General features: G+C 42.0%; 1 protein-coding gene across 11 annotated transcripts in view; it reads right to left on the bottom strand.

The window, feature by feature from the left end:
- Positions 1-15,620, bottom strand: part of LOC114908521 (WASH complex subunit 2C-like) — a 56,600-nt gene that overhangs the window by 19,561 nt on the left and 21,419 nt on the right. For all 11 annotated transcript variants that reach the window (XM_029244778.1, XM_029244783.1, XM_029244782.1 and 8 more), the window contains exons 14-20: positions 15,186-15,245; positions 14,617-14,790; positions 11,883-12,010; positions 10,759-10,845; positions 7,163-7,264; positions 5,478-5,609; positions 2,177-2,343 (exon numbers count right to left, since the gene is read on the bottom strand). In XM_029244778.1, coding sequence (XP_029100611.1) covers positions 2,177-2,343; positions 5,478-5,609; positions 7,163-7,264; positions 10,759-10,845; positions 11,883-12,010; positions 14,617-14,790; positions 15,186-15,245 — 850 coding nt within the window. The remainder of the gene's footprint in view (positions 1-2,176; positions 2,344-5,477; positions 5,610-7,162; positions 7,265-10,758; positions 10,846-11,882; positions 12,011-14,616; positions 14,791-15,185; positions 15,246-15,620) is intronic.

Raw genomic sequence — 15,620 nt, 5'->3', positions numbered from 1 at the left:
GGCTCCAATTCCTCCACATCCTCTCCTGCACTTGTTTCCTGTAAAAGATTTTTTCGAGAATCTGATGAAAGCTAGCATTGCTGAAAGCTGGATATTGTGTGTAATTGGTACTGGGACATACACATGAAACATGTTTCCTGATCTCTAGACCTGTGACCATATGTGTGTGGTGGGGGCAAAGGGAGGGGCTGCACACGTAAATAGGTAACTTCTATACAGTGTAGAAAATGCTCAAGTGAAACAGAGCTGGGGGTGGGGGGTTAAAGATGGAGCCATTTTTGCTTTAGACTCTAACCCTATTTCTTATCTTTCTCAGCTGTTTGGGTTAAGGCAGGCTTCTCAAAAGAGAGGGCTTAAACTGAGTCTTAAAAGAAGCTGGCCAGGGGCTTCCCTAGTGGTGCAGTGGTTAGGAATCCACCTGCCAATGCAGGGGACACGGGTTTGAGCCCTGGTCCGGGAAGATCCCACATGCTGCGGAGCAACTAAGCCCCACGTGCCACAACTACTGAGCCTGCGCTCTTAGAGCCAGCGAGCCACAACTACTGAGCCCACGAGCCACAACTACTGAAGCCCACACGCCTAGAGCCCGTGCTCCGCCACAAGAGAAGCCACTGCAATGAGAAGCCCGCACACTGCAACAAAGAGTAGCCCCCGCTTGCCGCAGCTAGAGAAAGCCCGGGCGCAGCAATGAAGACCCAACGCAGCCAAAAATAATAATAATAATAAAAAAGTAAATAAATAAAATGCACAACATTTAAAAAAAAAAAGAAGAAGAAGCTGGCCAGGGAAGAAAGGAAGGAGAGAGTCCCAGCAGAGAGAGAGAGCAACAAAAATAAAGGAATGAAATGTCGTTTCCCCTACACTCATGACAGTAAATTACATTTCCGTGCTTACAATGTACCAGCTATTGCGCTAAGCGTTTCGTACTGGGATTTCATTTAATCCTCTCAATGATCCTATGAGAGAAGCACTATTATCATTTTTGTTTAACAGATGAGAAAACTCAGGCTCAGAGAGGTTAGGTAACTTGTCCAAGGCTATTCAGAGAGCAACTGGCAGGGCCAGAATTTAGTATCAGGTATTGGGATTCCAGAGCTTACATTCTTAACCAGAGGCCCAATATACACCCAGGGGTGAAGTCATAGAGCCCAAAGTAGAAATGGCGACATCTGAAGAGATAAGAGTCAGAGACAGAAATATGAGACATTTTTGAATCTATCAATTCAGTATTAAAGCTTAACCACACCAATGCATAGGGTTTACATGTCCAATCAATTGCCTCTTTATGTTACTACCATTCAGTTAAATTTCAAAGTAATCATTTAAGGATCTCAAGAGAAAAAGAAAAAGATACATATATCTTCAAGGGAGTTATTCTGAATACACAGCTAATATGCAGCATATTACAATAACAACCACAGCCCACGCTCACTCTACATCAGGGGTCCCCACCCCCAGGCCGCAGACCGGTACCAGTCCTGGGCCTGTTAGGAACCAGGCCGCACAGCAGGAGGTGAGTGGCAGGCGAGCGAGAGCGAAGCTACATCTGTGGCTCCCCATCGCTCGCATTACAGTCTGAACCATCCCCCACCATCCCTGGTCCGTGGAAAAATTGTCTTCCACAAAACCGGTCCCTGGTGCCAAAAAGGTTGGGGACCACTGCTCTACATAACCTGCCACCCTTTAGTCCAAGCATTAACATGCAGGAGCGCCTAAGACCAGCTAGGGGTTACCAGCAACTGGTGTGATACAGCACAGCTCTGCAGAGAACCAACTTACTAAACAGGATGTTTCTCAATGCTGAGCAGATTTCTATCCAAACGACAAACTTAAGTAACTTGGACAAAACTTTACATTCTTTAGGGTATCCCAGGGAAAAAAACAAAAAAGACAACAAACTGTACTTAAACCCCTAACAAACTAAGAAAAATAGTATTTTAAGGTTAAAAAAAAAAGATAAGTAGAAGAAATTAGGTAAGGATCCATGAAGAAAAACATTTCCCAGTACCAGGGGAGAATAACTTGCAAGTGAAAATCAAAGACATTCTCGTTTATATGATTACCAGGTGGTGAATGATCGGCATGTCACCCCCAGCAGCTGACATCTTGCACATCAAATACCTTCACCTATTACCATAGACACTGATGAAATGATTTCTTACAATGATTGTCTCACCTGTCCTTAGCAATAGCAAACAGATCATCCTCATTGTCCTCCTCAAAGAGGCCCGCCTTTTTCACGGCCTTAATATCCTGGTCTTGGGTGGTCCCAGAGTCCCTAAGTTCTCCTTTAGGCTTGTCAGATGCCAAGTTGGTCTGTGAGTCAGTAATATTCCACTGGTCCTTAAAAGATAAAATATATGTTAAAATCCTCTGGCCATTTATATTAAGAAACCTGAGGAGTAAAATAAAATTCACATTTGTTAAACTAACTTGTATTTAAACTAAGTGTATCACTTTCGAGGGAAGCTTATGTCCAAGGCTTTTCATTGAACTCAAATCTAGACAGCTGGGTTCTTTGACCTCCCCAGACCTTATGGTGTTTCCCTCCATCACGACCTGCCACAGTGTTTCTCTCTCTATGGTCCTGTTCTGTGTTAGGACAAGGAAACTTCTCTACTTTAGAGATCAAAATTAGTTATACAGGGGAATGAGAAGATACAGGAATGTTTAAAAAAAAAGAAAGTCGAGAACTCTCAACTTTGGAGGAAAATGATATTTAAATTTAAAAATCCCAAAGCAAGCTGGGAAAAAAAATGTATAAAAAGCTCATGCAATGTAAACAAGACACAATGAAAGCTGCTAGCGACGCTTTTACCACAAAATTCTGAATCCCGACTTCAGAAAGCAATTAAGGAAACCCCACCTGGCTATGCTCACCCCTTCAAATCAAGGATCTCCTGAGCACTTGCTAAGTGGTCCTGGAGTCTAGAGCTTTGCAAATCAAAGTGGGTTCCACAAGCAGCAGCTTCTGTTATACCGAATTTCTACCCCACTTTCTGAATCAGAACCTGCATTTGACACAGTATGTCCAGGTGATTTCTTCACACGTTATAGTTTGAGAAGTGCTCCCCTAGAGCAGGGGTGCTCAACAGCGACCACATGCTAGAATCCCCAAAAGAGCCTTAGAAACCTCCAGTAACAGGCCATACCCCAAACCAATTAATTCAGAACCTCCAGCGGTGGAAGCTGGTATCAGTACTCTCCAAAGTTCTCCAAGTGATCCCACTGGGCAGTCAAAGCCGAGTCACTGTTCTAGAACCCTGGTTATCTTTACTCTGCAAGTACTTTTGCTCCCTGCTTAGGTAATATTTTTATTTTCCCTGAACCACAGTAATACTACAGAAGAAAAAATTCAACTGATGGTTGGCCATTACTATAGGGAGAACAACCCACTAAGAATGCTAGAAAGAAAAAAAAAAAAGGAAAATCCATTATAAATTCACAGACTTCAGTAGAAAAAGCAAATTATGTTGTGTCATTTTAAGTTGCTTTCAATTAAAAAAAATGAACACATCTATCATTTATCTGCCTACATCATACCCTCATAACTTACCTATAATGTTAAAACAGAGTATTATAAAATAGGAAGATTTTTAATGCTCACAGCTTCTAATATCACTATATTTAGTCTTTTTCTGTACAGCTAAATCTGAACAGCTGCTAAACTATATTCTCAATTGGCTCTGTTAATATATATCCGAATAGCAAATGGAAACACTGTTAAGACTCTTATAAAAAAGGAATTAAACGAGCATAGACCACTCCTACCTTGTCTAGCTACCGTTCTTGGTTAACGAAGCACAGCAATCATTTAACAAAGTAAAGTACTGGGAAAACTGGACAGCTACGTGTAAAAGAATGAAATTAGAACACTCCCTAACACCATACACAAAAATAAACTCAAAATGGATTAAAGACCTAAATGTAAGGCCAGACACTATAAAACTCTTAGAGTAAAACATAGGCAGAACACTCTATGACATAAATCACAGCAAGATCCTTTTTGACCTACCTCCTAGAGAAATGGAAATAAAAACAAAACTAAACAAATGGGACCTAATGAAACTTAAAAGCTTTTGCACAGCAAAGGAAACCATAAACAAGACGAAAAGACAACCCTCAGAATGGGAGAAAATATTTGCAAACGAAGCAACTGACAAAGGATTAATCTCCAAAATATACAAGCAGCTCATGCAGCTCAATATTAAAAAAACAAGCAACCCAATCCAAAGATGGGCAGAAGACCTAAACAGACATTTCTCCAATGGAGATATACAGATGGCCAACAAACATGAAAGGATGCTCAACATCACTAATCATTAGAGAAATGCAAATCAAAACTACAATGAGATATCACCTCACACCAGTCAGAGTGGCCATCAACAAAAAATCTACAAACAATAAATGCTGGAGAGGGTGTGGAGAAAAGGGAACCTTCTTGCACTGTTGGTGGGAATGTATATTGATACAGCCACTATGGAGAACAGTATGGAGGTTCCTTAAAAAACTAAAAATAGAACTACCATACGACCCAGCAATCCCACTACTGGGCATATACCCTGAGAAAACCATAATTCAAAAAGATACATGTACCACAGTGTTCATTACAGCTCTATTTACAATAGCCAGGACATGGAAGCAACCTAAGTGTCCATCGACAGATGAATGGATAAAGAAGATGTGGCAAATATATACAATGGAATATTACTCAGCCATAAAAAGGAATGAAACTGAGTTATTTGCTGTGAGGTGGATGGACCTAGAGAGTGTCATACAGAGTGAAGTAAGTCAGAAAGAGAAAAACAAATACCGTATGCTAACACATATATATGGAATCTAAAAAATATATATTGGTTCTAACGAACCTAGGGGCAGGACAGGAATAAAGATGCAGATGTAGAGAATGGACTTGAGGACACGGGTAGGGGGAAGGGTAAGCTGGGATGAAGTGAGAGAGCGGCATGGACATATATACGCTACCAAATGTAAAATAGATAGCTAGTGGGAAGCAGCCACATGGCACAGGGAGATCAGCTCGGTGCTTTGTGTCCACCTAGGGGGGTAAGAGGGTGGGAGGGAGATGCAAGAGGAACGGGATATGGGGATATATGTATACATACAGCTGATTCACTTTGTTGTATAGTAGAAACTAACACACCATCGTAAAGCAACTATACTCCAATAATGATATTAAAAAAAAGTAAAGTAAGGCCTAACTCATTTGAATTAGCATATATTATAATTTGAGGGTGATGCTTATTTTATTCCTAAGCATTTTGAAAAGATTAATCTTTAATATACTACAATAAATATCTTTCTTCAAGAATAGAAAGACAGTCTTGTGAACATAGTCTTTGGTGACCAAACTTCACTAGATCTAAATAGGCAGAAAAAGAAAAGGTTTAGGACAGCTGTAACTCTTAAATCCATCAAACCATCTCCTACTTTTCTCTAGAAAATAACTTTCAACCCACCTCCTCATCACTGCTGAACAGTAAGGCAGATGCTTTCTTTTTGGAAAGCTCAGAGGGCTTTGTTTTCTCTTGGCTCTGAGTTAGTAGAGATGATGACTGCTTCTTAGCAGCTGGAGCCCCAAAAAGATTATCCTAGGAAAACAAATGGCAGAAGAGTATGACAACTTTGAACACATAAAACAAAAAACTGAAGACATTCTCTCATGTCAAATTAGTAGAGAATAAGTCTCCAGTCAAGTGAAGAAGATATATCACACCTTTTGGGGGGAAAAAAAAAATCACACAATACTAGTAAATGCCACTTCTCCCTTATGTATAAATCCTACAACAACAGCCTACAATTTTCTCTAACTATATTCATCCATAGAAGGGAAACAGATACCATAAAATTCAAAGGCGGAACACCTGGGAGGAAGCAGGAAAGGGAATAATGTGAGGACAAAGTCATAGAAATAGGAAGGAACCTGGCCCCGCCCAGTCCTCCTGTGGGCGGGCCCGCTATGCTCAGTAGGGAGGGTCCAGAGCCTGCAATTGGCCTGAGAGCAGTACAGCCCCCTGTGGCAGCCAGCAGCCTGCACCTTTCTTTCTGTGAATTAGAAACCAGACCAATGCATAGAGAGAAAGATATAGGGAGGTTTCTCTACTCTTTCACATTTATGGAAGACACACACCTGGGACAGAGGGAAGGAATGACTTGTGTTTCTGATTAATTTCAAAGGGACAATACAAACTTAAGAAATAATTTACTAAATAAAATCACTGGCCTAGTAAGAGCTGATTCTTATAGGTTCAACGGCATTCCCAAAGTACCTATTAAGGTACTTTTATTTAGGTAAAGGGAACAAACCCATAGAACTTGGCCCGTGCCCAAGTTAGACAGAAAAACACTCTTAACAACATACTACAGCAGGTGAACAGTCCTGAAGTGTAAAGACTGGATAAAGGGAGTCTTTAAGGAAAGTGTGGGAAGGTAGGAAAGGCCGTGAGACTAATGAACTGGCACTCACTGACAGAGCTAACATTTACTACGCACTTACTACGTGCCAGGCACTGTGCCAATGGCTGTGCATTAGCTGTTTTAGCTGTCACAATGACCCTATATACTATTAAGCGAGATGAGATTCAGAAAGGTTAAGTTACTTGCCCAAGGTCCCTGATTTGCATGTGGTGGAGCTAGGATATGAACACAGGGCTCTGATGCCAAAGCCCATGAGCTCAGCCACCGCGCAATACTGCATAAGAGCAAAGGTTTGGTTTGTCTTCCCTCTCATTTCTTTCTCCCACTTTGCTCTCATCCAGCATGGGAAAGAGTAGCAAGGTGAGGACATGGTTTCCTTCTCCTCTCCACTCCCATCTTATCCAAGACGTTCTTGTAGATCATTGGGTTCCATCCCCTAAAAAGTATTTCTTATATGAAGATTTTAAAAGTGAAACCTACAAAGCCTTGCATAGAGCTGGGTCAAGAAATCTAAGGCCCTGCCCATTGTGCAGTTAAGAGAACTTACGAAAGGAAATAAAAACTGAAATAAAAACTATAATGTTTTTGTTATATAAGCCTCAGAAAGCTTGACTGCTTCCCTATCACCTTGTTCTACTGTATGAGCCTCTGGTTATAAAGCTACAACGGCAACAGTTTTCTACTAATGGAAAACGTGATTATCTTGTGTTGCAGTAACAATGTTTACCTCTTCATCTTCATCATCGAAAAGTGAGACCGAGGTGGGGAGTTTGCTAGGCAGGAGAGATGCATCTTTCGACTTACTCACACTTTGCGAAGAAAACAAATCCTGTTGGATCAAGATTAAAGTTCCTGGTTTATAAAATATACCAGTTTTTAAAGTATCAGATATAAAACACTGAAGTTTACGACATGATGGCTGCCGTGCATCCAGGTCTCTTTGTCAAAGAGGGAAGCTCGCTGACACAGTCCTCGAGGAACACGCATCAGTCCATCCTCACTGCGTGCAGGCGAGAAGGAAAAGACCCACATGTAACTCCACGTGGCGTCACTGGAACCCAGAGGTTTTGATACTCTCACCTGGATGATTAAGGCAGGGGAAATTTTTCCAATCAACTTCCTACCACGCTTAAAAAAATAACTTCCTTTTTCTGTCCAGAGAATCAGAGAGATTAAACAGATTTAATAATGGAAATAGAAGCTAGATTAACAAATTATTGGATCTACGACTCTGTTTTATTTAGTTATATCCTCTTTCCTATAATAAGAGTATGATATAATTTCTTTTAAATAAATACAAATTAAATTTTAACTTTAAACTATTTGGCGTTCTTGAACGGCAGCTAGGAAATGTTGCAAATTAGAGAAAGATCTGATAGATTCTGAAGAAATTTCCAAAATGTTATAAAATGTCAGCCTGTAATGCAAAGAAAGATCTGCAAACTGAGTTGCATGAATCAGAAACATGAAATAGGATAACTATTCCCTCAGGATGAGAAACTTCAGTACATAAGAGACAGGCAAATAGGACAAGAACATAGTCTCTAAGACCTCTGGATAATTTTTTTTTAATCATGTAATCAATGTCTACTCAAATATGGAGCTAATTACTTCATTAACTGAGAAAAGCTCCACTCAGCCCAGTGGTTTTTGCCTAGGCCCCATGGAGTCCCCATGGGTCTGTTTGGGTAGAAGGGGCCACACAGGGGGAGTCCCAGGCTTCCCATGCCTCTTCTGCATTTTAAGCATTGGCAACATTTCACTTAAAGAAAGTGCTGTGTTTAAAAAAAAAAAAAAAAAAAAAAGTAGTAGTAAACCAAAACAAAGAACAAAAACAAATTTCAACATCACTGTTTTGGACCCTTGACTAATATCTTCCTTGGTATTAGGGGGAAAAAAAGGCTTTCCATTACCTTAAACACCTCCCCAAAATGATTCCACAAGGTAAACTTTAGCTCCACACTTGAGATATAAAGGGAGGAGTAAATATTCAATCCTTTTGGTCCAAAGCTCTTCCTAGACTGCATCGTTTTACTTCTCCTTGCCTAAAAACCTTGACAATATCCAGTAAAAACAGTCTGTGATGGTACACATGGGACAAAACCTGTGGTGGTGGATTTAAACCTGTCTGCAAATTCATTTACACTCCTACCATCAGAAAGTGGAGTTGGTGTCCCCTGCCCTTGAATTTGGGCCGGCCTTTGTACTGCCTCAACCAACAGAATGTGGTAGAAGTGACAACGCTGACTTCTGAGGCTAGGTTACAAAAAACAGTACAGACATACCTCATTTTATGGTCTTCACTTTACTGTGCTTCACAGATATTGCATTTTCCACAGATGCAAAGTTTGTGGCAACCCTGTCTCAAGCAAGTCTGTCAATGACATTTTTCCTACAGCATTTGCTCACTTTGTTTCTCTGTCAAATTTTGGTAATTCTTGCACTATTTCAAATCCTCCACCAGCAAAGATTATGACTTGCTGAAGGCTCAGATGATGGTTAGCATTTTTTAGCAATAAAGTATTTTTTAATTAAGGTATATACATTTTTTTTAGACATAATGCTATTGCACACTTAACAGACTACAGTATAGTATAAACGTAACTTTTATATGCACTGGGAAACCAAAACATTCATGTGACTCACTTTACTGAGATATTCGTTTTATGATGGTGTCTGGAACCAAACCCGCAGTATCTCCCAGGTACACCTGTACAGCCTCTGTGCAGCTCTCTTGGGAATCTCACTTTGAAGCCTTGAGGCAACACCCTAAGAAGTCCAGCTTCCCTGAAGCTGCCATGCTGGGAGACCACACAGAGACAGAGAGGGACCTCCCAAGAGCCCCAGCTGTTCGAGTCTTTCCCACCCAGGCACCAGACACATGAGTGAGATGACTCTCAGCCTGGCCACCTTCAGACTGGAACCACATGAGAGACCCTAAGTGAAAAATGCCTGGCTGAGCCCAGTCAACTTCTACAACCATAAGAGGTAATAAAACTTATCGGTGTTTTAAGCCACAAAGTCTTGGAGTGATCTGTTTCATAGTAATAAATAATGAGAACACCTTTTGAGTCACTGAAATTGCTCACGTTTGGTTTTTTCACTTAGTCAACAACTCCCTGACAGCTTACCAAATACCAAGCACTAGTCTAGGCGTTAAGGACACAGGCAGGAAACACACCGTCCTGCCCTCATGGAGCTTATTCTAGCTGGGACATAGACAGTGAACAAGCAGACATGAAGTGTCACATGGTAATACATACTGTGGGGACAATAAAACAGAAGAGGGGCTAAGGAGCACAGTGTGATGTGTGCTGGCGGGCTTGCTATTGTGCAAAGGGCTGTCGCAGGAGACCTCGCAGGGACCTGGAAAAAGTGAGGAAGTGGGCTATCCGATTCTGGGAAGAGCACTCCCAGAGGGGCAAAAGCCAGCCCAAAGATCTCAAAGTGCCTCTGTGTGTGATGATGAAGAAGCAGAGAGTGTAGGATAAGACCAGAGTGTGAGGCCCCATCATGCTCTGCTTATGTGTCAGGAGTTTGGCTTAACTGGACTTCGCTTAATTCCGATCTTCTGCACACTGGCCACCAATGAAATATAAGCCTCAAGGTTTTATTTCCATCAACAGTGATCCCTCTACCTCCAAAGAGTTGTATGCTCATCCTGCTAAGTGCAAAATAACCACAAGAGCTTAACCCAGAGTTCGTAATTTCTTGAAACTACATATAAATTTCTGCCATGTTCCCGTCTTTCTCTGTGAAGGGGATTGATTACTGCCCATTACACATTCTCAGATAGGTCTCCGATCCCTTAAAAGCCTGGCCTAAAGTTAGCTCTAAAAGGATCAACGCCTGTGGAAGTCAGAAAAAGCAGTAACGCTTCTGAGAGTTGCCCCTGCATCACTGGAAAGGTGCTTCTAGGCAGGGCCCTGGAGGACTGAGGCTGTCTGCAAGGCAGTGCCAGCCCACACACTGTTAACAGTCTATGCCCACTGTTTAGTGAGACTACTGAAAGAGGAAGCAGTGTGTTGATTTCTGTTCTCGTACAAGCACCTCATTACGTTATGGATCAATTAATAGCCTAAAATATGAGTATCCTGAATTTTCCTCCCAGGAGATTCACTGGATTCAAACCCAACAGTGAAAGTATTGTATACATGTTGCTTTCTATAGACCATGTGTTCTCAAAACATTATTTTCAATGAAAGAACTAAAGTACTCAATAAGCCTTATACCTCTACTGAGAACACCCTGAATCAGAAATACTTTCCAATGTCATATCCATGAACTATTTCCCAGAACCAAGAAAAAGAATGAATTCCTTACCTCAGAGTCATCCTCATCTGAAAATAAACCTTTGTGAGTTTTTGTTTCTGACAACGGCTTGAGATTTTTGCTGGGAGGGAGGGTAACCTTTGTTGGAAAAAAAAAAAAATTGAGAGTTAACAAGCCAGACACCTGAAAATGAGGGTTCATTCACTCATTCATTCAAAAGATGTCCTGAATCTCTGCTAGGATAAGGTCCCAGGCCATGCAGCAGGGGAATAAAAACATCATGGGCCTTGGACATGTATCAAGTGTATATAAAGAATTAATGCAAAAAGAGAAGTACCATGAGAAAGAAGCTTAAATTTGGTATGTGTTAGGAATGAAAGAAGAAACAGTCCTTGTAAAGTAAATTTCTCAGGACAGACAGGACCTGGACATGGGAGATGGTACAAGCAAGAACACTCCAGGCAGAGGGAACTGTGAGAAAAGAGAAAAACAAGATAAAGCAGAGGGCGCATCTGGGGGATCAGGGTAGGACAGACTGCCTGCCTCATTCAGGGCACATGTGGGACATGTACCTAAGCTGGAACCTAAGGTGGGCATCCTAGGAGCCTGCTGGGTTCTGAATGCTGGCACCTAGGTGGTCAGAGGCAGAGAGGGTCGGGGTTTCAAGCTGTGCAGGATAGCAAGGGAAGGGACAGCAGCCAGAAGAGCTTAAAGAGTGATGGAGATGCAGCCTATCAGCCAAATACAGGTCAATTTGAATTACGATGTTAATGGATCATAACATGTCGAATAGCGAATCTATGATCCTATAGTGATACTAAAAAAGCAGGAAAGAAGGAGGAGAGAAAGCTCTTCTGTTCAGAAGAATGCCAGCTAATTAACAAAGAAGAAATGGTAGAAGTAGAACCACATTCTTCTGTTTTCCCCACCACCCAACATGGTAACTGGTTCAGGAAAAGATCACCAGCGGATGTTAAGACCACCGAGGAAGGCAAAATGCAACAACTGCTGAATCTAGATGCTAGTTATTTGGGTGTTTGTTGTATTCTTTCAACTCTCTGTACATTTGAAGTTTGCTATACACTTGAAAGGAACAATACTTCCCTCTGGGTTCCAGTGAATTAACAAGATGCCCCAAATCTACACTCCCGTGTTTAGTCTTCCCTCCTGCTTACCTTTTTTTCTGCTCTTTCTTTATTTTCATCTGTCTGACTTACAGTAGCCTCTGGCAAAGCTGCTGCTTTTTCTTTGAACAGATCTCCTTCCTCATCGTCAAAGATACTGGCAGTGGATTTGACTTTGTCTTTAGAAAGAGACCACAGCATAAAATTACACGGAGGTCAAAAATCCCACCACAAAATTCACAGATTAAAAATTCTTCTCTCCCAGGGCTTCCCTGGTGGCGCAGTGGTTGAGAGGGGACATGGGTTCGTGCCCCGGTCCGGGAAGATCCCACATGCCATGGAGCGGCTAGGCCCGTGAGCCATGGCCGCTGAGCCTGCGTGTCCGGAGCCTGTGCTCTGCAACGGGAGAGGCCACAGCAGTGAGAGGCCCACATACTGAAAAAAAAAAAAAAAAAATTCTTCTCTCCCAAAGAATAAACAGAAAAAGTATGTTATTGCTTGATTAGTTACGAAGAAATATTAAGTGCACTAGATTGGAATTTTTCAAAGAACACAACAGCTACTGCAATGAAACGCAGGACAGACAGTTTAACCATCTGGCTTACACCCTTATCCAAGAAGCAGCACCTTAGGCTTGGAGTAGTTTGGACTGACATAAAGGGTAAAAGGAGACCTACAGAAAGAAAGATCATTTAAGAGTCAACCGCTCTAGGAATCTGAGAAGTGACAGTTGGCTCCTGCTTTTAAAAAGTTAAACTGGGACTTCCCCTCCGCCTTACAATGCAGGGGACGCGGGTTCGATCCCTGATCAGGGAACTAAGATCCTACATGCCGCGGGGCAACTAAGCCTGCGTGCCACAACTATTGAGCTCACGCACCTCAACAAGAGAGCTGCAAATTACAGAGCCAACACGCCCTGGAGCCCACGCGCCACAACTACAGAGCCCACGTGCCCTGGAGCCTGCGTGCCACAACTAGAGAAGAGAAAACCTGCATGCCACAACTACAGAGAAGCCCGCGCACCGCAACAAAAGATCCCGCATGCCTCAACGAAGATCCCACGTGCTGCAACTAAGACCCAACGCAGCCAAAAAATAATAAATAAATAATAAAAATAATAAATCTTTTTTAAAAATTAAAAAAAATAAAAAGTCAAACTATACAGAGGCATATAAAAGCAAAAACTAAAACCTCCCACATAATCCCACCTGCCCACCCAAACAAGGCCAGCAGGAACAGTTTGATATACATGCTTCTAATTTCCACAAAAGATATACTAACATGTTAACTCTAGTTATTTGTAAATATGGCTAAATAATAAATAACACAATTTGAAGAATGTGTCTTATGATTTGCATTTTTCACTCCATGTACCGAGGGTATCTTCCCATGTCAACACACATAAAACTCATTCTTTCTCACAGCTTCACAAAATTCCACTAAATGGAAGGACCATAATTTACCCTACTGATGAATATTTGGGGGGAATCCAACCTTTCGCTACCACAAGCATTGCTGCTCTGAATGAGGTGTGTGTCACTGAAATAGGGCACTGACTCACGCATGTCCCAGGAGAACAGCAGCTGTCAATGAAAGCGGCACCAACTTACTTGTGATTCCAAATCAGTTAATCCCACCAAGTGAGAGCCCTTCCAAGCCACGAGAGGCACTTACTCCTTTATTCACTGTCATTTCAGTCGGCCTAGATGTGAGCGTAGTATGTGTCCAGTCTGCACTCTTTCTAAAACCTGGCTATTCCTTCCCTCACATTTCTGCTGCTGTCCTTACTTTCACACCTACTGCTGGAAAAGGAGCTAAGTCCAGAGACCCTGCTTCTCGATGCTTCCTGGTCCACCTAGTCCTTAGGAGAAAAAGCCCTTTGTTGCTCAAGTTGCTAGAAGTTGTGTGCACCTCAGTGGTCTACCCTTCTTTTCTAGAAAGACAACCAATAAACCCAATCCTTTGCAACCCATGGACAAGCAATCTCTACCCACCAGGGAGCCTGTCAGAAATGCAGAATCGCAGGCCCCACCCTAAACCCAGTGAATCAGAATCTGCATTTTGACAAGAGTCCTGGGAGAGACATCTGCCATTAAATAACCACTGATTTAGAGGAGTGAGTTCATGAACAAGCTGGCTGAAATTTGAGGGGAGAAGAAAGGAGAGTGCCGAAGTGGCCAAGGAGCTAAAAACCCTGTTACAGAAGGGAAAGTCAAGGTCACCTGGGCTTTCTCGTACAGAGCGGAGAAGCTGGGAACTAAACAGCTAGCATGAACGTTCTGCTCATGCTCGTGTATTTTCCTAAGGACTCTGGAAGAAAGTGTGATTAAAACTTTCTCTCTAACTGAAAAGGTCAAAACTAGCATCTTGGGCAGATATTAGAGGGGAACAGATTTCTCTCTAAATAAGAAAGATAATCCTAGTAATTAGTTTCCAAAGCAGGAAAAATTGGTCCAGAAAATACAGACCTCCAAGACACCATAACTATCTAAGTAGAGATGAGACAACTCTGACAGGAATGCTCGAGGAGGGATTCTGGCACTGCAAGAGATAAGGAACTAGATGAACTTCATGCCTTTTTAAGTCAACATTTTTTTTTCTTTTCTTTTTTTTTTTTGTTTGTCTGCACCACACGGCTTGTAGGATCTCAGTCCCCTGACCAGGGATTGAACCCGGGCCACAGCAATGAAAGCCTGGAATCCCAACCACTAGACCACCAGGGAACTCCCCTAGGTCAACATTCTTTATTTGGCTAAATTTCCAGAAACAGAGGATGGAGCAGTACCTGTCTTGGGAGGCTTGCTACGGGATGCTGCAAAAAAGTCATCATCATCGTCGTCATCATCAAAGAGGCCAGCAGGCGCTGGGAGGTACGAGCTTTTCCCTGGAGTGGGCTGCTCAGGCTTCTGGGCCTCCTTCAGTGACGGAGCACAGGTGGCACCAAACACATCAGTGTCCCCTGTGGGTGGAGGGACAGGACAAACCAGCTGTGAGCCAAGGTGGGTGCACTTCCTGACTTTACAGGAGGGGAAAAAAAAACCATTACCACCACCAAGAACTTGTAGTTTCAGTTCATCCACAAAACACATTAACAGGACCCAACAACCTCCATCCTTTACTGATATAGATTGTCCCACAATGCAGAATCAACTGATCACTCAGATGGAAAAAAGTCCAAGGCCACTGATTTCTAAGGTAATATGAGCTAACACAGGTTAAGTGAGCTCTCACTCTTAGATGCCCTCTGAAGTTCTTCATACTCTCCTCCCCAGTCAGTCCTTTGAAGATGACAATCTTAAAAATGACAAAACAACAGGTATATAGTTTTTAAAAACAAACTCTAAGTTATGATACCTAAAAATACAGAAACAGCTCCTGCTGGGATTTTCTTTCCAGGTTTGGAGGATGAAGACGCTAAAATGAGAAACAAAGAGATAACATTTCAACAGAGAAAACAACTTTCCTTGTTAAATGCACCTTCCTAAAATATGTGCAATACAATACACAGCTAATAGGAGAATTTTAAAACTAATTTTTCCTAAAAACAAATATCATGTATTAACGCACATATGTGGAATCTAGAAAAATGGTACAGATGAACCCGTTTGCAAGGCAGAAATAGACACACAGACATAGAGAACAAACGTATGGACACCAAGGGGGGAAAGGCAGGGGTGGGATGAACTGGGAGATTGGGACTGACGTATATACACTAATATGCATAAAATAGATAACTAATGAGAACTTGCTGTATAGCACAGGGAAATCCACTTCGCTGTACAGTAGAAA

The sequence above is a fragment of the Monodon monoceros genome, unplaced genomic scaffold, assembly GCF_005190385.1.
Source record: "Monodon monoceros isolate NGI ecotype Baffin Bay Population unplaced genomic scaffold, NGI_Narwhal_1 Super_Scaffold_4, whole genome shotgun sequence".
Taxonomy (NCBI): Eukaryota; Metazoa; Chordata; class Mammalia; order Artiodactyla; family Monodontidae; genus Monodon; species Monodon monoceros.
The sequence above is the reverse complement of the archived record's forward strand: the minus strand, read 5'-3'. Positions and strand labels throughout refer to the sequence as shown.